General features: G+C 33.8%; 2 protein-coding genes and 1 non-coding gene across 5 annotated transcripts in view; all 3 read right to left on the reverse strand.

Moving 5' to 3' along the window:
• Positions 1-374: 374 nt before the first annotated feature.
• LOC126972610 (U2 spliceosomal RNA) lies at positions 375-567 on the reverse strand. Its single transcript, XR_007731169.1, has one exon. It is a non-coding gene; the product is annotated as a U2 spliceosomal RNA (small nuclear RNA).
• A 1144-nt stretch (positions 568-1711) lies between these two features.
• LOC126972572 (uncharacterized protein C14orf119) lies at positions 1712-8454 on the reverse strand. Of its 3 annotated transcripts, XR_007731156.1 has the most exons (4): positions 7943-8094; positions 5226-5455; positions 2760-3708; positions 1712-2729 (listed from the first exon to the last, which is right to left on the reverse strand). XR_007731156.1 is itself a non-coding variant. In XM_050819433.1 (3 exons), exons 2-3 carry the CDS (start codon positions 5418-5420, stop codon positions 3436-3438), a joined length of 468 nt encoding a protein of 155 aa, XP_050675390.1. In that variant the 5' UTR covers positions 5421-5455; positions 8262-8454; the 3' UTR covers positions 1712-3435. The 3 variants fall into 3 exon arrangements, 2 of the variants coding, with proteins under 2 accessions (XP_050675390.1, XP_050675389.1); XM_050819433.1 differs by lacking the exon at positions 7943-8094 and adding an exon at positions 8262-8454 and having other exon boundaries at positions 1712-3708; XM_050819432.1 differs by having other exon boundaries at positions 1712-3708.
• A 3496-nt stretch (positions 8455-11950) lies between these two features.
• The window catches only part of LOC126972553 (zinc transporter ZIP1), a 45679-nt gene continuing 31204 nt past the window's right edge, over positions 11951-26425 (reverse strand). The window contains exons 2-6 of the mRNA XM_050819400.1: positions 22472-22583; positions 19579-19729; positions 17980-18149; positions 16128-16462; positions 11951-15444 (exon numbers count right to left, since the gene is read on the reverse strand). Coding sequence (XP_050675357.1) covers positions 15350-15444; positions 16128-16462; positions 17980-18149; positions 19579-19729; positions 22472-22583 — 863 coding nt within the window. The 3' untranslated portion in view covers positions 11951-15349. The remainder of the gene's footprint in view (positions 15445-16127; positions 16463-17979; positions 18150-19578; positions 19730-22471; positions 22584-26425) is intronic.

Raw genomic sequence — 26425 nt, forward strand, 5'->3', positions numbered from 1 at the left:
GATTTTTAATCACTATCCTTTTTTAGAAAGTTAATCAGCTGTTTGTCCATTCTTAAACAGTCTATATACATACTAGCGCTGGTGATTACTTAATCTATTTGATCACAATTACTTAATATTTTTTTGTCATTGAGGGTAAAATACCCTATTGTATCAATTCAATGAGATTCAGCCAGGAATCACTAATCACGGTAGGGGTTAGTGTTACCCTAGGCAATTACTAATCATTATCCATTGAATATTCATTCACGCGTCATCAAGCAAGAGACCACACAGAACATTCAATTATGATTTGTGATTATTCTGGTTAATGAAATCGTTCCCTATTCATAATATGCTGAGCACATGTGAACAAGCTATGAATTGTTTTATTAATTATGTGGGCCAATCTCGGCGGCACTGCAATGCCGAGCCGACCCGTGACAGGAGTGGAGCGAGCCCCTAACACCCCGTCATTTTACAAAAATCAGTTTAATATACTGGTCCCGCTATGCGGGAACTTTCAGATATTAAGCTGAAAAGAACAGATACTACACTTTGATCTTAGCCAAAAGGCCGAGAAGCGATAACAAAATTGAACGACCCATGAATCCCCACTACTGTACAATAAATTGTATTAGCGCGTTGTAGGATTGAACTACAATATGCTTGAGACATCTCTGGACTCATATAGAAACTAATTGAACTGACTATCTGGAACATATTACAGAACTGACAATATGTTATGAAGCTGCGGTTTGTCGCAAGCCCTTTCTTGTGGAATGAAACATATGTCACTAGATGTCGCTGTTTGCAACAATTCATTGAATCAATAACAGCTGTTTATGTAAATTATGTTGCATAAAATCAAATTTTAATCATAGCATGCTATAAAATACTTTCTTTTTAAAGATTTCTTAGAATTCTTTCCTTCACTGTTTGACCGCCTTACTTACTTCATAATATGTTAATATCTATACTATTATCATAATAATACATGCTGTATGAAAAAAATAAGTGCCTATTCGATATATCTTTTGAAGTTGGTAACATAGGCAGTAGGTAGGTTGCCTAGTAGGTATGTTACTATTTCAAACAATTCATTTATTCAGGTTTAGTGTTCTTATTCCAAAAAATCTCGTTCAGTTATTATATTATGATTGTTTAGTAGTTAAAATAAATACTGTTGTTAGTTAAATTTATATACCTAGTTGAATGTCATCCACAGATAAGGAATTGACGCGATGATATTAATATTTTTGGTCATATCATACGTATGATGACCGTACTTGGATAATCTGGGCACGAAAGAATGCCATCGGTTCCTGTCCATTACGTTCCTCGCTATATCATAAAATGGAAGGCTGGAGATCGGCCACGTGGTGGTCGCTAGACAAAGATTTCCCCCAAAAATCGCCACGGCGATCGGTCCTGCGCTGCCGTCATCCAACTAATTCCAGCGATCTTGACCAGATCATCGGGCCTACAACGTCTTCCGGTACGTGGTCGCCATTCGAGGACACTAATGCCCCAATGTCTTATGTTATGCCCACGGTCTTATGAATGCCTCATGAAACTCTTATGGCGAAGTTTATGACGATTTCATTTATTAGAAGGTAGAAAAATGGATAAATATCCAGAAAACAGAACACTAGAAATAATTTTAATATTTCTTATGTTTTTCAGAAAATAAAACATTGTACCCATTACCAGAGTTCGATTAAAACTACAATTATTTTCACATAAACTGTATAAAATATTTGTACTTACTTGATAAAATACACGTTAACTAGTTAGAATACATAAATATTATAGAGATTCTTATAACTATCAATGGATTTTTTATGGAATGTCTCATGTTTATAAAATATATAAACCCATGAATAAATAATTGACCATACAAAAACATAATAATTACAATAGCACTTTAGTGACAAAAATGTGAATCCTTTATAACCCAGTGTCACGATTTCCGACAGCATGAAGTTAGTCGATAAATATAGTATAGTGTGAAGTGATATCTATACTCAAGGGAGCTATTTAGTAAGTGACACTTTCAATACATAACTACAAGTAACTAATGTTTTAGTTTAATCATGTGAAATATACACAAATAGTGGCTCAACTTGGACACCAGCGATCAAAGATGGGTCGCGGTAATGTAGGAGAGAGAGGGAGGGGTACGCGACCCCTCCTGCCCGCGCCATTGTGGTCGATTCCTTCCAATGCCCATCGGTACTCGTATCTAGGTTTCTCATGAATACGATATCAGTGGCACGCGTTGTGTTCTCATGCCATAACACGATTTTGCCATGCTCTCCATTTTAATTTAAATATGTAGGTAGGTAACCAGTGCTCTAAATTGATGGCAAGTTTTTGTAACAAACACGCTCATTTTTAATCATCAATATTTTGCAACAGAACAAATGAGATGACCCACTTCTTCTATTTATGATACATAATATAGTTTTGTAGGTATTCAATATTTTTAGATCAGATGAACATCTGCTCGTCTCGTCCCTTATTGCCATAAAAAAAATATCACTAGGCATGTTTTAAAAGCTGTACAACGCACCCAAGTGGTTTCTAAATAGAACTATATTTTGTAATTTAACAATTGGCTACTTTTAGCGCAATACTAATATAGATAGGCACATAATACATTATTTATAAACTCCTTACATCCTGGTCTTATACATAAACTATAAAATAATATAATTCATACTACTAAACTACATATAAATTATAAACTTAATCAAAATGCAATACTAACTCTTAACATTCAAATAAGAATCTTACTTATAATAACTTTCTATCAACTTTTATTTTAACTTTAATACAGAAAGGGACCAAATAGTTTGATGGCTAAAATAGGTTAAATCAAATGACATTATCATAACGCTATAAATTTTTACCAGTACTTTTTGGCACGTTTAAAACCATTGAACTTACAAACCATAGGGTCCAGATGAACATTTTTAAATACCATTTTAAGATCTCATGTAAGTCCGCAATGGCCAGTCGCATTGTTGTGATCGTTAACACCATAATAACACTAAGTGTTGCCCTAATAAAGTGTCCATACATTATTATGATTTCGGAAACCGAAATCTAATGAAAAAAATTCATATTAGGAGTCTTAATATAAGTTTGATACTTTAAACTAAAAGAACGTAAGAATACTGTTGTTTATACATTACATCATCATATACTATATTATGTAATATAGTTTAGAATTCATTGTTTATATCAGGTGCAGTAAATTATTAATCAATTAATTAAATCATTGATATTAAACTAACAGCCACATCAATTTAACTAAGTTATAAATAGGCCATAAATAAATCAGTTCAGATCATGAAATAGTGTAAAAAAATTGTAACACATTAGATTGTATGAACAACCGGAAAGGCTAATATTTTTTCTATACTTTGCAAAAATATGGCAATAATATACTTAAGAAGCTGCAGCTATTTCCACTGAAACCTCTTGACTTATTCCAACAGTTTCAGTATTATCTACAGACAAATTTTCTTCATTGTTTCCCAACTCGTGATTATGGTTTTCAATAACGGAATAAAAGTCATCCACACCGTTAACTTTGATACCATTAACAAGAGCGTCTTGCAGTTTGCTCCCGAATTCAGGATCAATCTCTGACACTGATTTCTGCAGTCTCTCTTTGTCTTCCTCAGACCATGTAGGATACCATTCATTGAAGAGTTTTATCTAGAAGTAAAAAAAAAGTTTGTGTTTTAACAAGTGTCTGCTCTAAAGGTTGATGCATCCAATATTCGATAATTTATATTTATACAGTTTATTATCTAATACTTTTATGAAGTATTTTATATTATTTCAACACAATTCTAGGTGCAGCATCTAACAAACTAATTTGTAATGTATATTAAAGCCATTTTAAAATACTCTATTTGATTGAAAAGAGTGCCCGTTGAGTTTCTTGTATGTCCTTCTTAGATATGATAGATTCAGTTATTTAAAAGAACTATTTATAGTGACATTTTAAAAGCACTCAGTTTAAACCTAATTGAATAAAATTTATTTGAATTTGAATTTGCAAGCTTACTAGTATCAGGAAAGCCATGTGAGTGCCTGACATCACTTAGATAAAATCATCCTTCATTTTATACATAAATCATGAATTTAAGTAAGCCTATGTAAGTATGAATCTATGGAAGATTCTTAGGGTCAAAAGGTAATAAGGTCAATAAGTAACACATTGTTAGATTACTCATAAGAAAATTTAAGGAATGAACTGGTTTCTCAGCGACGGGGAACTAATGGGCAGTTACTAAACCTAGTAGGCTCCATAGAATACACAATAGTATTACGGGCTGATGTTATACATTTTTATAGTAACACCACAGCATATGACCTATTCCCGTAGATAAAACCAGTTGTTATAATGTGTAATAATAATGTCTAGTAAAAACAGGGTAATTGTGTTACCTAGTAATGGACAACTCGCAGCAAAGGAAACGAAAGTTTTCAATAATTTTTTACTGTACAAATTTTTCAACCGGTCCTCAGAAAAAAAATACATCATAGCTTAGCGGGTGAATGGCCAAACCCACCTCAGGTGGTATTTATTGGGTATATATAGGTACAGGTTCGTGGAGTGAGTCCCACATAACCAACGCAGCCGGGTGCGCTATTATACATAAGCATTAACCCCCCCGTCCTATCGTACTTCCGGAGGGTAGGCCTTTCCCCCTTAGGCTGGGCTTAAATAATTAGATCTTAGATTATTCATACATCTAGATACTGTGAAAACGTCGAAAAAACATGAGTTTTGGACTAACCTCTATGTTGAGCAATGCACGCACACTATCACAAAATGTCATACAAATCGCGATTGTAGTACGTATCTTGTCACCCACACTAAAGTTTTAAACCTGGCCTGTTTTTAATTGGTTGTCTAATACTATCTAAGTAAAAATTATCTAAGTGAGCTGGCAACCAAATTGTGGTTTAATATGGTACAATTAAATAAGTAATTCAATATCTATTGTATTGTAGTTATAATTAGGTAATAATATTTGATAGTTATCGCAACTACTCTAGTTGATTTTTTTTAATATAAGAGGGGGCAAACGGGCAATAGGTTCACGGGATGAGGAGAGTTGAGGCAACCGCCGATGGACATCCGTAATAACAGGTGTCAAGAGATGCGTTGCCGGCCTTTAAGGTGTTCTCTTCTTGATTCAGTCTAGGGTTCAGATACTTACACGACATTGGAACAAACTTAGAGGTTTATCTTGACATGTCAGAGCGGCCAGGCAGCCAGCGAGCTCCTCCGACTTCTCTCCATGACTGGCAACCAGTATTGGTAAGAAATCCTCTCTTTGTAACTCGCTGAACTCTTGAAACCATTGAATCATGTAGCGAAGTTGAGCTCCTGATGATAAACCCGAGTTGGACATCCTGCGTATATAGTAACGAGTCTCTGTTTGTGCACCTGGAAACAATATGACACATCTTACTAATACTCTAATATTTCTTTTTAGCATTTACCACTTTACTTTTTGTTAGCTGCTACATCAAAAATGAATCATTAAAGTTTTTGTCTATATTACGTCGGACCAAAGGATACGCGCACGCAAATATAATTATTTTATTGAGTGATCTCCGTTGTTCAGAGCAACTTTTTTAAACTAGTTGCGTAACAAATATCGGCAAATAATTTGAACAAAAGTTTACCAAAAGTAAATTTTAAATACTTGCTATAAACTTATACTGTCAAAGGATTTAAGCTTGGAGTAACTTTACACTGCAATAATTAATAAAACAGATTATTTAATTATGAATAATTTATTTTATCATTTTCATTTTGGTTATATTTTACATGTATCAATATTTTGTCTCCTGACTCTGTTTTTCAAACACTTCTGCAGCATAAGTCTTTTTTTAACACAAATAACCATACATATGGGTCAGGATTAGCATGGACACTGTGGTTAGATTCAATGCTTACACCTATTTAGCCACAGACACTTTTTTATAATTTTACTTTACAATAAAGATGTCTTTGAAAACCCAAGGTATATTATTTATTTTATTAGTTGTGTACTAAGCAATAAAGCCTGGAGTTGTTATTGGTATTGACTGTTATCTACTACCATAATCAGTATCAGTAGGTATCATATCACAAATATTATCATTACATCCCTAGCCTACATTATCTTATCTAGGTATAATTAAATATGACATTAGTTCATACATTGTTTGTACAATAATTGTTCACTTAATATAGATATTCCATAACATAATTTACGCACAGCATTAGCACTTGATACATAAAATGATGCAATGCAATACAGGAAGGTAAACGACTTACATTTAATTAAAATCCATATTATGATGAAACAGTTATGCTTCAATTATTGACTTTATATTGTAAGGTTATAATTATAACATACTACATGCCTCTCTGATGATTTTATAATGCAACAAACAGTTATATCTGAAGAAGAAAGTGAAACAGGTAGTTATTACTGATATTGTCAGATGTTCTCAATATATTTCTAATGGTTTCTATGCATAGGTAATTTTGATCAGTTTTTGATAATTCTAGAGAGTTGTTATTGTTTTTTGTGCAAGCACAAAAGTGTATCAATCCTAACTTAAATTAAATTTGTTTAGTGATTGACATATCACAGCACTATAACTTTCTGTGGCAGATTTTCAGGCAATCTGATATTTAATTATTTGTATAATGAATCTCAGAAGTGAGGGATATCACTTTGAAAATAACAAATTGTTTGAAAGAGCGACATCTCAAGTCTTTCAAGAATTTCCTAATATGAAATCCTAGATCCTGTAGATGGAGCCACAACCTGTGATTCAAACAGACCAAGATTTACGAACCATGTGTCACTCCAACAGTTGGCTCAGTTGGTAAGAGCACTTGGACGTAACTTAAGAGGTTGTGGGTTTAAGTTCTGCATCGGTCATAAATTTTAGTAACAAATTAAATTTGCACAATCTAATACAGAAACAAATCTTATTTCTTTGTTGGGTTAAAACTAATCAAAGATTGTCTGCATAAGCAAAGAAAGTGGATAATGCCCACCCATACTGATATACGAACTGACCACAAAATCTAGAAAAAACAGTTCAATTATTATCCAAAACATATATTTTACCAACATTGACTGATTAATTGAGATATTGAACTCTTATTACAACTGATTAATCTATACTAATATATAAAGCTGCAGTGTTTGTTTATTTGTTTGAACGTGCTAATCTCTGGTACTACTGGTCCGATTTGAATGATTCTTTCAGTGTTGGGTAGTCCATTTATTTTTTTTTCAAAATTAGGGATCCGTAATAAAATTGCTATTTTGTAACACAAGGTGTAAAATCGAAAACCTATTTTTGTGTGCACTGCAAAAACTATTGACAATAGAACAAAATGATGTACAGGCTATAATATAGGCAATATTTTATTACTTATAAAACTATCGTGTGAATTATACTTTATATGGCAAAACAATGTTTGCCGGGTCAGCTATTTTTGGATATTAACATCATTTAAGGCCAAGGTTCAAGTATCAAAGGAAATTCATTTTAAATAATGTCAAGTAACAACAACAGATTAAAAAGGTTATATACCTAATTGGGTAGAGGGTTTCATATCTTGCATGATATATATTAAGACAAGGGACAGACAAACTTTTATAGCCTAAAATATTTCAGGCTTAGACTTAATATTTATTACTTTCACTTGTTCATGTGTCAGCTCACCTTATTCCGCACCTCATGAATAAGTTAATTAATTGATAGAGACACAAGTTTCTGGTATTTTCTATGGAAATGTTTAAAAATCTATATTTAAAGGTACTTTTAATAATGCAACAACATTTCAGAATTTTATGAATGCAATATATTCAGTTTGCTTAATACTTTGCAAAGTAATTAAATAATATAAATGTTCACTTACTTTCTGCTACAAGTGGTAAACAAACATTAGAGCCGAACAAAAAACTCATTTTTATCTTTTATGTATAACAGAATCACAAAACCAGTGTATTACCTATGGCTATAGTAGTGAAACTAACTGTATATTTGATGGACTATTAAATGTGAACAACTTTCCATTATACATAATCTTTCAAGGTTAAATAATTATATAAAATTTCTCTTGATACTCTTACATCACACACAACTTTCCAATACATTTGCATAAAACAGTGACGTTTAGATAGAATTCAACTTCCTATATAATAAATAGTACATGATCAATAACAAAAAAAACTCACCTGGAAATCGTGTAGCTACGTATTCGTTCTATAACTTTTGATGAAACTTTGAAGATAGAGCTTAGAAATTTAAAGAAATCTCATTTAATAATTAATCTAGGATTAACTTAGAGGATACTGTAAACTTATGTTGGTAATTGATTAAAGAATGTGTTGAACTTGTTCTTGTAATCTTGTATGTATACTAATAATATAGGTACTAATTATAATTCCTAGCGACAACTGACACTGACAGTAATCACAATTTATGTCACAAGTCGACTGTCGTTGTCGTAGACTGTAGAGCTAGAGTCAACAATGAAGAATGATAATGGGTGTGCGAAATCGCTAAAATAAACTTAATTACAGTAAAGTCTATGTATATCTGACGTATATAAATACACTGGTCTTTGTTTTATTTCAAAATACCTATTAGTTTAGATTTTACACACACTTAAGTTCACAAAAATGCCGTTTTGGACATCACAGGTCAACTCACTCCTTTATTTCGTGGTTGTGCTTTTACATATCGGCAACACATGACTTTCTTATAATTAAATCAAACGTTTCAAACAATATTTTGCGTATTTTCCTTGTAGCTAAATTCGAAGAAGCTGGGCGTCATCAATAGAGCACGGCAATACTTCAAGCCGACCCACATTCTAGCGCTGTACAAATCGCAGGTCCGGCCACACATGGAGTATTGCTGTCATCTCTGGTCTGGCGCAGTGCAGTATCAGCTCGACCCATTTGACCGCGTGCAACGTAGAGCAGCTCGAATTGTCGGGGACCCAGTGCTCTGTGGACGGCTGGATCACTTGGCGTTGCGTAGAGACGTCGCTTCATTCTGTGTCTTCTACCGCATTTAACACGAGGAGTGTTCCGAAGAGCTGTTTAACCTGGTTCTTGCCGCCGAATTACACCATCGCACGACACGCCACAAGTTAGAATATCATCCCCACCATCTGTATGTGTGGCGGTCCTCCATAGTGCGGTTTTCAAGGAGCTTTCTTCCACGTACTACAAAGCTGTGGAATGAGCTTCCTTATGCGGTGTTTCCGCGACGATACGGCATGGGTACCTTCAAAAAAAGCGCATACTCCTTCCTTAAAGGCCGGCAACGCTCTTGTGATTCCTCTGGTGTTGCAAGAGATTGTGGGCGGCGGTGATCACTTAACACCAGGTGACCCGTACGCTCGTTTGTCCTCCTATTCCATAAAAAAAAAGACGTGTGGCACTCGAGGACTGCCGCGGTGAAGCTATTGCATAGCATTTTTTATCGACTTATGCAATTGTAATTATTTATTTATTTTCTTTATGCAGGATTTTTTTAATGAAATTAATTTTAAAAAAAGCAAACGGGAACTGAGTAAAATTTAATTGATGCAATGCAAGATTTGATTACAGACAGACACCGGGACAGGTGGAACGAAATAAAAATGCTTGTCATAATAATAATAATAAAAGAAACGTGATAAAAAGGCTCGAACCTGGGACCTTCTGCACAACGAGCATATGTGATAACCGCTGTTCCACGGCAACTGTAAAAAGCGTGCCGAAATATCAATATACACCTAGTAAGTAAGTGTTAGGTTATTTTCGTTACGGAATTTCTGGATTCGGTCCCCACGCTCAAGGCCCGCGATAGAAGCTATGCAATAGCTTAAAAAACTCGTAACCAGTTCACCAGATAGTGATGATAGTTTAGATTTGAAATGGTCGATTTGGGATTTCCAAGTCAAGTTGCTGACAATTCTTAAGCCAAGGTATTTTTCTTCTTGTTTCTGCATTTTTATGCCATTTATGGTAAGTGGAGAATGAGACGGAATATTCTTGTTTCTGGCTTTAAAGATAACATAAGATGGTTTTGAGACGTTAATTGTTAGAAGGTTGTATTGGAACCAATCAAACAGTAGATAGAGATCCTCTTGCGCATGCGAGGTAATATCACCAATCGAGGATAAAGCTAAAAATCAAAATGAGTGAACATTCGTTACTAGGCGCATAGACATTATACACTCCTTTACAGTCATCAAAATGTTTTTTATGCGGGATTTATCAAAATTATTTGGAAAAACCACGCAAGGAAATTTATACCATACTTTGGTATTACGGGGAAGAAAGTACCGGGGTGACGGACACTGGAGACACAAACTAGAAATGAGAACAATAGGTACCTACTCCATTTGTGGCCGGACATGCGTCTTAAAGAGCGCTAAATGTCAGTTGGCTTGAAGTGTTGTCCCGCTCCAAATCAATCAATCAATCTAATTCTTTATTTGCGTATAAACATGGTATATTACGATGGTACAATCTTACAGTTTCACATGTTTCTCATCCAACTGAGCTAACCGTTCGAGTGACGTATTGTTGATAAAATATTGTACTTATGCTTTGTTCAACTGTTTAGAGGTCGTGGGTTTGAGTCCCGCATCGTTCATAAAATTTTGTTTTCAAATTTTATTTGCGTAATAATTCCAGAAGTGTGGGTTATCACTTTAAAAACATAACAAATAAGTATGCCAAAGAAGTTTCACTTCTTACGTCCGGACATACACAAACTGAACGCTACTGTAGAATATAAGGCCATTTAAGAACCATGAAAATAACGTAAGAGAATTGTGACTGGCTGTCTATTTATGTTTACTCAAAATTTTCCACTGGGTGAACCGAATTTGATAATTATTTTTTTTATTTGAAAGCTGTTGCTTCCCGTGTGGTCCCATTGTAATTGGTCCAGATCTGACAATGGCATCCAGTTGGTTTGTGTCATCCAAGATAGGTTTGTAACTACATACATAGTTATAGGTGAGATGTGGTTGTGTTGTGAGGAGGCGAGAGACGAGAGCGAGTCGCGGCGGAAGGACACCGATTCCAAGAATTACAATAATCGTAACTATAATTAATTAATAAGATTGTGTACAAATACGCAATTATTTTAATACCTTTCAGTGCATATTATATCTATTGTTTCGAAATAGTGTTTTTGAAGTCGGTTGTTTTTTTGTTAATTTTTTTTTTGTTATCACAGAGTGCACCTCTGAAAACGTGCTCTGGATAGGTCACGAAAAATCGGGTTAGCTAAGGTAATATTAAAAATTTAACTTTTACGCAAAATCTAATGTAAAAACAGTTACAATTACTCGCGTTTTTTAAAGTGTTTTATATAAATGTGTGACAGTCGCGTTAATTAAAGAAACTACTATGAAAATGAGTTGTTAGGTCGTGTAAATTATTTACACGCGTTGTAATCTTTAAAAACTGTTTTGTTTAAACTAATTTTCAGAACAATTTATGTTCTCTATTTCTTAATTGTATTTGCTTCGGGTATGCTGTAGGTGTACCTAAGCAATTCGTCAAATAAGCAGTTACGTCATAGGTTTCGATGTATTGACTACATTGCAATAATCAGGGGTATTATTATTTATTATCTCTTCCTAAGTTCCTTACGTCAAAATTAAAAAATATAAATTATTTGAGCAATTTTCAATTTGTCATATATTGATCATTTATACACTAGATAGACTATGACAGCTGTGAAAAAATCGAAAAATAAATTGAGTTTAGAACTAACCTCTATTTTGAGCAATTTACGCACACTAACACAAAGTGTCATACAAATCTCGAGTCACGCACACCACACTTATATTTGTATAAATTATCTAAGCGATGGGTATTCATTTTCGGCTCGTTAAAAAAAAACATTCACACTGTTTTCTATTTCTTTATTTCTGTGGTTCGTAATGTATTTGTTTAAATACAATAGACGCTTAGTATACTTATAAAAACGCCATTACTACCTTTAATCGTACATAAGAATAAGTCTAGCTTTCTGTGGGAAGATTACAAGTTAGAACATTGTCTGTCATCCTTGGATGGAGTTTGATATAAGTTACTAGTTACGACTTACGACTTTGTACGAGTCATAGTAATCCTAAATGGCAATAACAAATATATTACAAAGTATCACAGACAAAAATATATTAATTAAAATTAAATCCTTAAATATAATCATTGTCGTCTATACTTAAAAAATACTATTAAGGTAAGTAGATATAGGTACATATAATTTTCTTGAAAATATATAAAAATTGCAATTAGACAGCTAACGTACAAATACTTATTTTATAATTAATAACCTATAGAATACAATCCTTTATACACATACTGCGGTGAGGACTGGATAAAATGAAATTTATTTGTAAACTGTACCTACCCGAATTAATATAATAAATTTATACTTTTCATGGTAAAACAAACTTATCTAATTGTATATTGGTGAAATTACTTTCCCAGTTAATAAAATGACGCTTGATTATCCTTGTAAGCTGTTATCGTCACGCCTAAATAAATTTTAATAACTAATCTTTTTGAGGTTAATTGTCAAAACTAAATAACTCATGGTGCTGTAGGTAAATCAACAATCTACAATTACAGTACAGTCAATATTGATTAAAAAAAAACTTTGTCAACGGAAGTAATCATCGTTGTTCTGAAGCCATAATTTTTTAGCTTTTGTTTGCATTAAAAGTATATCCCCGCCATAATAATATTTTTCTTTGACCAATTAATCTACTCTTTGTAACTGCGCAACTATTCAACAACGTCGCGTTGCGTCGGAGCGAACTAGATATACTCTTTGTGTTCTAATCAAGGGTGTTTATTGTTTGTTAGTTTTAATTCATAGTCTCCAATACAATCATTCGTATAGATTATTAATTAGTACACGTGCATTTTTAACTGACTAGATAGTTTAGCGATAATCTGTATTTATTATCGCTACTGTTTAGTTCTTAAATTGAAGATAATATAATCCTTTCATTGTCAGTTTGATTATTTTTATAAAGAGGAGGAAAAATTATTGTAAATCACTTAATGATAAGAGATGATAAGTACCTCTCCTACCTATACATAGTACCTATAACATAGACTTTACATAAGTAGTGAAGACTATGTTATAAATTCTTATAACTGATGGAACGTTCACTGACGTAAAGTCAAACATTAGACTATGGTCCCAAGTAGGTATGATTAAATGGAATAAAGTTCCTGTATAACTTAGGTTAAAGATTGGTCTCCGATACTGCAGGCGTAGTCGCAAAGTGCGGCAACTAATACTACGCCCAAGTGGGCGTAGTCCAGCGAGTCTCGAAAAATGTGACGGTGACGTGCCATGACATGTTCTGTTAAGCTTTGATAATAATTAAAACTAAAATGTCGGGCTACGTAGTAAAACTTTGTAAACAAGAAGTAAGCAAGACACTGGGATCACATATCATCAGTAAGTATTTCGTATTTTATTAATTTCAATGTAAGTAATATAACATGAAGCGTATATTACAAAATTTTAAAGATGCCATTGAGTGTCAAGATGCCACGCACACAAGCATCTAACAGCTGCCATAATTAAAAAGCTATTGTTCTTAGGTGGTGTAGTATCTAGTTGGAGCGCAGCGGAGACCAATGCTTATTCTAAGATTTATAAGTAATAAAATTATCTTCGTCTCATGGATATACATATGTATGTGATGACACACACAGAAAGAATTGTGTTGTTTCTATAACAAATTCTCTTGCGATGATAACTATTTCTGATTACATTAACGCACGTTACTTCTACTATTTGTTATGTTTATTGCTGGAATGGAAAACCCAAGAAAATATTATTAGTAACTAGGTACCTACTTATTTTGGTTCATAAAAATACTATACAAGACTTGGTGTTGTATGTACCAATCTTATTATATTTATACAGAACTTTTCTCCGTCTATCTTTCGTCACTAATACTGATTTAGATTAGTCGGTAAGTATACAAAATAAACTTAATTCAATATAAGTAATATCATAACTATAAGTTTATAACTTAAAATTATTATAAAAATATTAATTATTAAAAAACTTACGAAAACAACATCGTGGCAATTAAAAATATAACAAGTATATGTATATATAAGTACCGGTACGGGTCTTGAACAGTATATTCCGCAATACAATTAGCGATAGTCGTACGTTAGTGCTTGACAATCAAGATCCGAACCAGACCTATACACAACTTATAAGTATTAAAAATAAAAAATAAAACACCAAAAGTCATTAGATTGAGGCAACACCCGCACCCACACCGCTTCTTGCGAATTATATTATTATTGAATATACGTCACATTACGAAATTTATCTTTTTACCACCATTATTTTTCTAATTGAGTTAATTGATATTTTTGTTCGATGTGTTTAGGTTCAACACGTTATCAATGCTCTAAAATATTAATAATAATAACCAATTATCACACATCGTAATAAAATGTTTTTTTAAGAGATTGTAAATTAACTATTATAATTGTAATCAATTTTTTGATAGCTGAGAGAACTAATTTCGATTTTATATTACAAATGGCTGCGAGGGAAGCGTACAATACTCTGAAGTCTTTTTGCATTTTGTTTTAATTTCAGTCATTTTCCGTGTTATTTATACTTCAGGAATCAACGTAATAAAGTAGGTATACAATTTTTTTGTAAATAGTTTCCCTATCGATGTTTGTTTAGCTGAGGTTGTCAATACTGGTTTTAGTACCGCAGACTCCCGCTACATGGCCAACAGCGCCAAAATGGCGAATATCAAACAGGCACAAAAGCACTTTGACAGCCGCCAGTCCAGTGGTATTGTAGTAGAGGTCAGTGAACGCGAGGACATGGAGCAACAATTTATAGAGCGTGACACTATGGTTATACTACATAAGGATGAGATACTTTTGCTAGCTTTGAATGTTTATGGTCTAGACTTTAATCTGGGACACCAATGGCACATATTTTCATTTTTAGTTTTTGCTGTGTAGGTACAATCTACATTATGTTATAAGAATTGATCTCAATATGGTTCTCAGAATATATTTACTTATACTTAAATATTGTTCTTTGAGTGTTTGGCCATATTGATCTATAATCTTTAGTATCTATAGTATACCTTCTACTGTTCTATAAGTTTATTAAGACATTTGCGTTCTTCCGGCGTAGGTATTGTACAATCTATACGTAAACAAAATTTTGCATTGAACGTTTCAGCAACTTTTCCTTTGATTTCTCCGATCTTCATCATCATGACTAGAAGTGTTCAATCATGGGAATGGCCATGGTCTCCGTCAGTGGTGTCAGTGTGTGAGTGACCGTGGTCTCCACCACCGTGCGAGTGACTGTGTGAGTGAGGAGCTGGAAAATATAAACATTATTTATTAGAAAACTGAAAGGCTTAAATGTTATTTTAAATAAAGTTTCTTATGCTAAAGTTGATATTGTTCATATTCCTTATGAACACAAATATAAGATCTGTGAAGTTATTGTGAGTAACTTTGACTTTGACTTTGTATATCTCCTCAGTATAAAAAAAAATAATAGATATTGGATCATAACCACTATCATCACTATCATCAGGTGAAGCTTATGCTCTATGTCTGTTGGCTAAGGACCAAGAAGGCCCATTGGTAGAATTTTAGGCTTTTTTTCATATACACTCGGTCGATTATAAGGAACGCGTGGTGCAAAGCCTGTGACGGCCTTCAGTATTCACAGAATGACTTCTTTAGAACCTAGGTTATAAATAGTGCGACTAGCCGTCTTCTGCAGGACAAAGACGGCATAAAAATCGGCTGCATTGCCCCGATAACTAATCAACATTACATTATTTAAAGTACAATGCAATTATACACCAAATACGTGGCTGCCTCAGTAGAATAAGATCTATTATAGAATCTTCTTATTTTAGTTTGTTTATTGTTCCATTTTGAATTCAGTTTAAAAATAAATAAAAATATAAATGAAACACGATTACACTCTCAATTAAAATATTATAAGCAATGCCGTAAGTGAATATTTAATGAAATATATATACTTACTCAGTAATTGCAGGCCGAACATCAACGCAAAACCGAACAAGGCTGCAAAGTATTGAAGTATTCCTGATCTGTCATTCTTCCAGATTTCAAAGAAGATGACATACAGGAGTGTGCCGGACGCCAATCCCTGCAGAACTACGGAGTACGAGCCAGCTGCCGTCGCACCCTCGCCTCCCACCAGCAGAATACCAATACCAATCCCGAGGGGGGAGACGATGGCAAACGTTGTGATGTAGATCACTGAGAGCCATGTCTTGGTTCGGGTCGCAATCAGTTCCACGCCGATGCAAAACGCAATCACTAGCTTGTGAGCTGAAACGGCACCCAACATGTACCTGAAAATATTTAATGATTATTGATTAGAGCATTTATAGCTACGTTATTGTAGAAATACTGTGACAGCTGTGAAATGATGAGCAAAACACACACACCAACACATAGTGACACGAGTTAATACGTACCTTGTCACGCACACTAAAGTAACAAACCTGGCCTGTTTTCATAGGTTTTCTAGCTATGATTGATATTCTTCATATTATTTAAAATTATGCAAACCAATAGGATTTAACGAGAGAAATTTTTAAGTTTGTTTCAAGTCAATCATTGGGTTTTGTCGTAATTGGTCGATAATCTATTAAGATGCCGTCTACGTACAATCCTTGTTTGAGTTTCGGTTTGAAGGTCGAATAGCTATTATAATGACTAGAAATGAGACTAAGCATCGAAACATAATGCATGAAAATGACAAGCAGATGGCGCGTCACTAGACATCTGGTCATGATCGTGTCTCGTCAAAGGATCAATTTAAGCTGTTCTGAACTCGAATTCAAAATTGAATTTGAAATCATTTATTGAACGTCAAAACGTAGGTACCACCCATGACCCAATGCACATTCGAAATAGTATGTCTCAGACCTGAGAAGAACGGGTGCACGAAACTCAGGGAACTTGCAATAAAATCTATGTTTTAAGTAGCCTAGGGGCGGTCGCTCCATTCCAAGACTGTTAGTCTTAGTAAAATTACCAACTTAATACTTCTAAGCGTTGATATACATATTTAAGATTTGAAATATATATGAAAGAGATTAATACATTTTAAAATCCGATAGATAAGGTTTAATGAATATTGTATACTTTTTAATAGATTGTATATTAAAAACAATTATAATATTGTAAAGATTTTGACAGAGAGTAACAGACAATCAACCGAAGGATGTCCAGCCCTTTCTACCTACGTATTTGATTCAAATTCCACGTAAATAAATACTCAATAACCATAATTTGGCCATGCTTAGTTCAGTGCCGAGGTGATATAGCCGAAACGTGCAACGTTATTATAATAGGTATCCAAAAAATCACATTGGCGGGTAATTAAAAAGGTTTTTTTATCTTTAGGTTAAATATATACCCCCTTCTTCATAATGATCCGCTAACTTTAAACAGCCGCTAAGGAGTGTTTTTTCTCATTCTGACTTAGGTCAATAGAAGAAGACAGAGTGAGAATTAGCAATGCTTTAAGTAAGCAGACTATTATGAATAAGGGGGGAAGTATATAATTGTTGATTTATGGATGTTTTTATGAATCCCTAGCGTGTTTAAAGATCGTATAAAGAACTATTATCTGTAGGTACTATACCGTATTATAGGTAAGTTTATACATAATGATGTATTAACATGTCATAAACATCACAATCTTAATTAAAGTATCAGTAAAAAAAAAAAGATTTAGAATTCAATCGTATCTACTAATCTCTCTTATGAACATTATTACATTTTCAATGAAAACTTTTTATTGAATCAAAATATACTTCTTCTACTCCTCAAGAGAGGGCGCTGCTTATAAATTACTTACCAGACATTGGAAGTACTTGATTCCAATCCCACGGCGAGGCCTTCGAACAGCTCATGGATGGACAGAGCGAGTACTATCAGTAGACCACGAAGAGCAGAAGTAACATCATCAGCACCGTTTATGGGCATGTGGCTATGGCCATGCGCGTGATGGTTATTTGTTTCAACGTCCTGAAATATTTTATAATTTAAGCTTAATAAAGGCCGAAGCTAAGTTGGAATATGATATCAATTTGTCAAAAGAAGGTTTTTCTTACATAGGCTTTGGCGACGTATTTACATGGTTTTTAAATTTAAATCAACGAGAGCCCATGGTTGGTTATGATTTGTAAGGCGGGCTTATAACAGTTCAGTTCAGTCCTGTTTCACTGTGGCCCAATGTAATCTGTTGTGATAGCCACTGTTAACTATAGCTAACTGCTAAGATTGATTATTTTCATGAATCTTATTAAATCTTTTGAAGAATTTGGCTTCCCAAGAAATGCTACGTTTACGTATTAAAGGACCACATTCAGAGAGAATGAGCAACATGATTTCATCTGCACTATTACAGAATCTACACAGTTTAATATCCTACAGAATCCTCTTAATGAGAAAGGTACAAAGAAAGAAGTTCGAAAAACCATATCGAATGATCTCATAGAATTTCCAGACAGAACTAAAACAGACTAAACCTTGATAGATATTGGTCAGAAATAAATTCCATAATAAGTATGATGTACAAATGACTTGAAGAAGCACTAAGAGAATCGATCACTCAAATTCGTTCATCTTTACGAGCGGTGATCAAGATCTATTGTCACACAAAACCATTTTTCAGTTTTAATTTCATATAGTTATTTAACAAATTAAATACTTATTAAACTATATATACATAAATACTCATAATTCGACTAATGCGAGTACTATCGTAAAACGAGTGTTGTGAGCACAAAAATATGACTGTGAGACAGTTAACTTTATAGCCTTGCAATATACTAGATAAACAAAGCCTGTGAGAGATGAACATCTGTAACGGAGATACAGCAAAATACGAAAAGCTAATCTCGCGTTACTGTAACCCATTTTGATTGACAGGTCGTAAACAGTCAGCCACGGTCATAGCTGCTTACAATTTTGAGTATTTAAGGTATAGCAATCGCCCATTGACAAATATATTGTTCACGTATTATCGGGCTGCCAGGTCGTCTACACATTAGTATATTACAAGTATATGGTTAATTTAGACCGTCCGTTTTTTAGTTCGAGAGCTCGACTCTCGTAAATTGCCGCCCTAGTCACATAACGATATTAACGAAAGAAAACATACTTGTATTGCCTACTACTCGGCTAAGTCGAGTTAGTGAGGTTGAGATCTATAGAGACGTACCTTGACTTTACTCAGAATACTTAGGTAAAACTTAGCTGAGTACAAGCTTAGCAAAATATCTGATTTCGTTTTTATAGTCATTTGACAGCTGAAATTATGCTAAGACAGACCAATGCAAAAGACAAGTTTGCGTTTTATCACACTCAGCTAAGTTTCTCGTAAGTAAAGTCTTAGTACAAGTCTTTTATGGGTGGGCGATGTAAACGTAACGTAATATTTTTCTTATATTACCTTTCCCTTCCTAATCGCATCCTGATCAATCAGGTCTGCGGTGGAATTTGTGACGCTCTTGTCACCAGCTACTTTGTCCACAGAATTGGCACGACTTCTTCGCACGCTCAAGTTACGCACCAACTGCGCTGTTGAGCCGCTTTTCTTTTCTCTGAAAAGTGTTTAAGAATAAAAAAAAAATATATAAATAAACTTCCGACTCCGCGGGACTGCCGGCGGGGTCTTGTCATGTAGGTGCAGAGTTTAAGACCGTAAGAAGGTAAAGCAATTGCTTTATCTTTTAGGTGATCGCGAATTCGGCACTTACACATTATCCCACTAATATCTTCCCTTTCTTGGCATGCGTCCGTGCAGAATGGGATATCGCTATGCCAACTTAAGCTAAACATTTTATTGAGATAAAACCTCTAGCTGCGAATGTAGCGGGCAACTACTATTAATAAAATTAATAGTGGTAGGTAATAGCACCTTCGTAACGACTTTTAATATCAAATACTCAGAACATTATTGAGTATTTTTGGCGATTCTAAACACTTTCGGCCTTACAAATAAAATTGTCATAAAGTTATACCTGAGCATAAACAAAGAGTTTATATTGTTTACAAATAGACATTTTCCAATAGTTTATTGGGACGTATTATAACGTTTCCCGCGTTTATTTGCATGACTGTTTGACAATCGCAAAACTTCAGAATTTTCATTGTATCGACATTGTTTGTTGTCAGGGATATAGTCAACATTTTGCATATTCTTGGTTTGTTCTCAGGTATAAATTTATACAAAGTTTATTTGTAAGGCCTTTAGAGAAATCCAAATATAAAGACAGTAATAAGGGGTTTCGATTAAATACTGTTTTAAGAAAGCTTATAAAATATCAAATAACTTTCATTGCGATCTTCGAGATATTCACTTAAAAGTATTTATAATACACTAGTGGACCCGACAGACGTTGTGTGTACAGGACACACGTCTTAAATTTGAAATATCGGTCCAGCCGTTAGAAGGAGTTAACTAACATACAGATGAGCAGGAGAATGATATTATATGGACGGAATTGTGAATCTAAACCATTCTCGTATCCACCTGAAGACACACAGAAATTTTTATTAAAATCGGTCCAGCCGTTAAGGAAGAGTTCAGTTACAACAGACACACAAAATAAATATATAATATATATTAAGATTTAGCTGATATATAAAACGATTATCTAGCTCACTTAAAAATAAAATACTAAAATACTTTTTTAATAAAACATTTTTTAAAGGATTAAAACGCATTCGAACATACATACAACGCATGCATACGAACGCAACGTATTTTACATTAGATTTTGCGTAAAAGTTACATACATTTTTATTACTATTTGCGTTAATACAATACACGCGTTTTAATCCTTTAAAAAGTGTTTTATTTAAATGTGTAACTCAACTAAAACACTTTTAAGACAAACTACTAACTAAAAACAATTTACTTAAATTAATTTTCACTTTCGCAAAGTAACGCCTACTTCAATAAATTTTCAAGAATGAAGATTTTTTTCTTTTAAATGGAAAAGAAATCGTTCAATGAATAGTCAGATACTAATCCAGAAAGCCAATGCCTGCGCAGGCTTAAAGAATTGAAGAACGAAAAAGAAAATAAGCTCAACAAATGGACACGTCCATAAAATCTGTAATCGGCTTAAATATTTTCGCGGAAATGAAAGGAGTCGTAAATATATAAAATAAATGGAGAAAGTTGTTGTTAGATCAATAAACAATCGCCACAATACTGCGCCTCAGTGTTTTACATTGTTTCTTGATATTTTTATTATAAATACGATTTCGTTCTCTCAAAGGGAAGTAAATTCAATATTTATTTACCTACTACTCGGATGACGTCACATCGTCGCTTTATTACGGTGTGCAAGACTAGCATTACTAGGATAAATGTAGTTTTATCCGTTTTAATGAGAAACAGCTACAATAACTTTAGAATATAAAGGTAAATTTCGACACTATATACAAGACTATAGTAGCTCAGATGGGACATTGGGTGATCCGGAAACAGAAGACCCGGTTCGAATCCAGATGTCCTATTAGTTTTTTTTTTAAATTCAAGTTTGTACATTCTTAAAAATCCGAGCGAAAAAAGATTATATTTTCAGTATTGTAGTTGAAGTTAAGGTGTTGCTGCTAATACTGATTATTATTATTGAAATCGTTAAAAATCAATGAAAGAATCTGGGTTAAGTAAAAAAAGTATTTAGGTACTTAGATACTATTATAGCGACACTGAAGAAGAGAAACTACAGAACTATTAACAAGAAAAGTCAAAACGTAACAATGGAAACATAAAAAGAAAGCAGTGATAACATGAAAATATCACGACATGTACCTAACGGTAATGAAACTGCAAACCGTACTGACGCAGCAGGGCGCGAGGGGGTGAAAGGTGAACGGGAGGGGGCCACACGTTCCAGCGAGGTCCAGAGTTAATAATAATAATATTGACACACTTTCTACACAAATTATCTTGCCCCGAGTTAAGCATATATAGCCTGTGTTATGGGTTACAAGACAATGATATATTTCCTACAATATACTTACTTAAACATACATAAATTCATATAAACATACATAAATACATTTAAACATCCATGACTCGGAAACATACATCCATATTCATCAAATAAATGCTTGCACCTACCGGGATTCGAACCCGGGACCTCTAGCTTAGTAGGTAGGATCGCTAACCACTCGGCTATACAGGTCGTCATAATAATAATAATAATGAGATAATGTGGCCATGTAGGTGTGTTTGTAGAGTAAGATCGCTGATATTTGGCAGCTGTTGTCCTTTTGGGACCACATGGTCGGTGTTAGTAATAAGTAACATGTTATTAGATATTTACCTGTGCCTGATGTAAACGTGGACCAACTCTTCGACCAAGTACATCAAGAAGAAACCACAGCACATCAGGAACGGAGCCAGCGAGAAGTCGAACTCTCTCATACGACCAGCAGCTGAAAATAAAGATACCTGTTACAAAACCAAGTTTTTAATCAAACAACTGGATTAATTAATGAGTGATCCCCCAGAGCGTAAACAGAATAGGGAAGTCGGAGGCTCAAAGGGCTTAGGGCTTCCACCAGTGAGGCTTCTTTGCTCAGGATGCCGAATAGATTATGGATGCCACAATGGTGCCTTTTTCTGCCTGAATCAGTAATTTGTAAGCATTATTGTGCTTCATTCTGAAGCCGGTAAAATAACCAGGCAAATAAGACTTAACATCTTATGTCTCAAGGTGAAGAGCGCAATTGTAGTGCCGCTCAGAATTCTTGGATTATTCAAAAATCTAAAAATCAGCTTTATTTGTCGTGTAGCTCCAATAAATGGCAGATAATAAAAAAACATTAATTGAAACAACACAATGCTTATTAATAACAGGTTTTTAAGCAAAATTAACCTACAGTTGCAATTAAAATTGATATTGTTCGTTAAGATGATAAAAAAATAACAATAAAACCTACTTACTAATTCTGAAAATATTCTGATTGGCTCTTGTCAAACAAAATACTCAAGTATTATTGAAAAGAACACCAATAATGACGTCCAATATCAGATTCACTGAGGAATACAGACTCTACTTTCAATAACAAGCCGGGCCGCATGCGGAAGTAGCTTCTACCACAAGGTAATAAATTTCATAATGCTATACCAATACATAATTTAATGTCAAAATAAGTATTGCTTTCATATAAAACAAATAACCTTGTATAAGCCTTGCTATTATTTTAATCTAGATTGAATATTGGTCCAGACAAATAAATATTATATACTTACTTATTTTTTTTTATAAGGATAAAGTATCTTTCGTATTTTAATCCGCCGCGTCTGTCTGTCTGTTCGCGAAAAACTCAAAAACTACTGCACCGGTTTTCATGCCGTTTTTACCAATGGATAGAGTGGTTCTCAAGAAAGGTTTTTATATATAATTTGTTATGTTTTTGCATATATTTTTGTATACATTAACGATATTTGTTGGAGGTGTCGGAAAAAAATATATATGTTTATATTTTACATAAGACGTGTATTCAATAATATACCTACCTGTCATATAACTGAGCTATAACACCAACATTGTACTACCGCTATAGAATTTAATAATTTCTCATGAAAGAAATCTTAATTTGCAAAGATTGAGTCACACAACATTGAAGACCATTCAATATTAGCAATACGACGACCTTGTAGTGACCACTTGTTCAATTAGGTTCCTATCAAGTTTATTATTTTGGCTGTTTCATGTATTCATTAATTATTTAAATTGGCTCTTCCATTACGAAGATATTAAAACTTTTTAAATACCAACCGCCTTACGATAAAATAAACAACATTATGATAAAACGCATAGCAAAGGTATAAATCTATATTTGAACGCATTTTAAGTCTTAATCTTATGACCTCCATCATAACTAATATGCCTCTATACTATACAATGTTACCATTACGAATGCCAAACGACATTTCAATCAATTATTTGAGCTTTTGTCTCTGAAAATAGACAGCTCATAATGACAATAATGTGTCAAACAGATGAATTGTCAAAAATGCAAACAAAGCAAAGAATTTCAATTTTACGCGGGAAACTTCTATTACGAAATGCTGGGACCACGTCATTGAAGTATTACATTAAAATATATTGTTTGGTATTTATTACCGCCGTGTTAATAACGCGTTATGAGGTATATTTATTTGGTTTACATTATTTTAAGTTAAAGCGGAAACAAATAGAATAAAGTCGAGAAGATCAGATTTATATTAAAAAGAATTTGTTAATTTCTATTTATTATATTATTATGGTTTGAGATGATGGTCTCGTTGCCAATGCTCTAAAGTCTAAATAAACAATAAACCTTTGGACAGATGTATCTAGAGTCTAGTCGGACATTATTCAATTCCATATTTGAAATTATTAATATAAAATATGAATAAATGTTGCATTTCTTTAAAATCCGTTGAATTGTAAAGTTTTAATGTTTATAGGTCAACAGTTGAAACTTGAAGGCGGAGGAGTTATTATGGAGTGCGGCGCGGCCGGAATGCGAAGTGTGTCAGTATATAAAAATACAAGCAATATGTCAGTAGTCGCTCCAAGGTCACCGCTTTATACTCGCTATATTTAAGAATATTTAACTAATAAATAGTATAAATGATAGACTTTATGAGTACTATTTATGACGCCTGTCTTCCAGAGCGCTAGGTAGAGACTTAGGGTATGTTCCGATATGCACTGCGACCACTGTACAGTGTGACGTCAATTTAGTATACTGTGAAGCCGTTCCTTTATAGCCAGTTATAACTACTAGTTACTATTTAAAACGGAACGTAATCCCGTATACTGTCAGGCGTATTTTTTTACGCAGCTTTCAAAGAGTGTATTATAGTTTTCTAGTTCATTAATAAAAAACTGTTGCTGGAGTACTGTCAAATTAAAATATTTGGGATTAAACTGTATGTATTGTTTTTAAAACGCTAGGTACTCGAGCGGTTTTGACTGATCACGTGATCAAAGTACTGCGAGTTGCTTACCTCGAAAACGCTGGTGCTCACAGTAGAATATGGCGGCGATTTATTACGTCATATATTTCCCTAGGGTACTGCGGCAGTATACTGGCAGTCCATTACGAAAAGAATTTTTCTACAGTGATAGCACTGTGCAGTGCTCGCAGTAGTATAATAGAGTATCGGAACATACCCTTAGTAACATCTCTGGTTCACCCCTTTCATACGTAAGCTCCTTTATTCTTTGACCGGCCACAGTTCAACACATCCTCGATCTATCAATTTTGACCTGGAAACCTCGAATTAAAATACGATTGGCCGATTTTGGTTAGAATACTTAATTGATTTGTCAACATACTCGATTACAAGAAAAGCCCTCGTTAGATTTATGGCCAAACATATTCTCGATGTTGGTAAGACCTCCATATAAATAAATAAACAAATTCGCACACTTCACTATTTTTTACAATTGTTTTCGCATAGATTACCGTGTGTGACCGATAAATAATCGCGACCACTGAACTTTGATTTCAACCGCTCGAATTGTTGAATGAAAGTACACGCAGATGGATCTTTCCAGAAACTTCCACGCCACGTTAGTTCTATAAATTGGTTGAGTCAATCTACTGTCATGTATCATCTCTACATGACCAAAATATCATCTCGTACAACACTCATTATTTTTTGTTACATTGTGGATATTTTTATATTTTAACTAGCTGACCCAGCAAACGTTGTATTGCCGATATTAAAATCGCGATACAAAAGTAACTGTTGATCGTAGGTAGGTGAAAATTTGAGTTGCACGTATTTTTTAATGCCACATTATAAAAAAATAAAAACAAAAAATTTCGTCCAAAACTTAAAAAAAAAAGTTTAAGGGTGAACAACCCTTATTACTTAGGGGTATAAAAAATAGATGTTGGCCGATTCTCAGACCTACTCAATATGCTCACAAAATTTCATGAGAATCGGTCAAGCCGTTTCGGAGGAGTACGGCAACGAACATTTTGACACGAGAATTTTATATATAAGATTATTGACACTAACACAGTCGCCCAAAAACGGCTGTATAGATTTGAATGACATAATACAGTTTGTTTCCTAAATTTTTATTTGTGTCTGGCACCGGTTGAGAGCTTCTGAATTCTGCTTCTCTGTGAAATTATTACAATCCTCATTTATTTAGACGTTATTTTTCAAAATGCGATGAACGATACGCTTCACGAAGACTAGCTCATCAAATACATAGTTATTTGATTACATTACCACATACATAATTATTTGTACACCAGGGAAC

The sequence above is a fragment of the Leptidea sinapis genome, chromosome 26 (genome assembly GCF_905404315.1).
Source record: "Leptidea sinapis chromosome 26, ilLepSina1.1, whole genome shotgun sequence".
Taxonomy (NCBI): Eukaryota; Metazoa; Arthropoda; class Insecta; order Lepidoptera; family Pieridae; genus Leptidea; species Leptidea sinapis.

Excerpts from the sequence above, each read along its gene's own strand:
- LOC126972572 (XM_050819432.1), bottom strand. The coding sequence starts at position 7,991 with ATGAGTTTTTTGTTCGGCTCTAATGTTTGTTTACCACTTGTAGCAGAA. Across the intron at positions 5,456-7,942 it reads TTTACCACTTGTAGCAGAAA|GTGCACAAACAGAGACTCGT; the intron begins GTAAGTGAACAT and ends TATTGTTTCCAG. Across the intron at positions 3,709-5,225 it reads TAAGTTTGTTCCAATGTCGT|ATAAAACTCTTCAATGAATG; the intron begins GTAAGTATCTGA and ends TTTTACTTCTAG.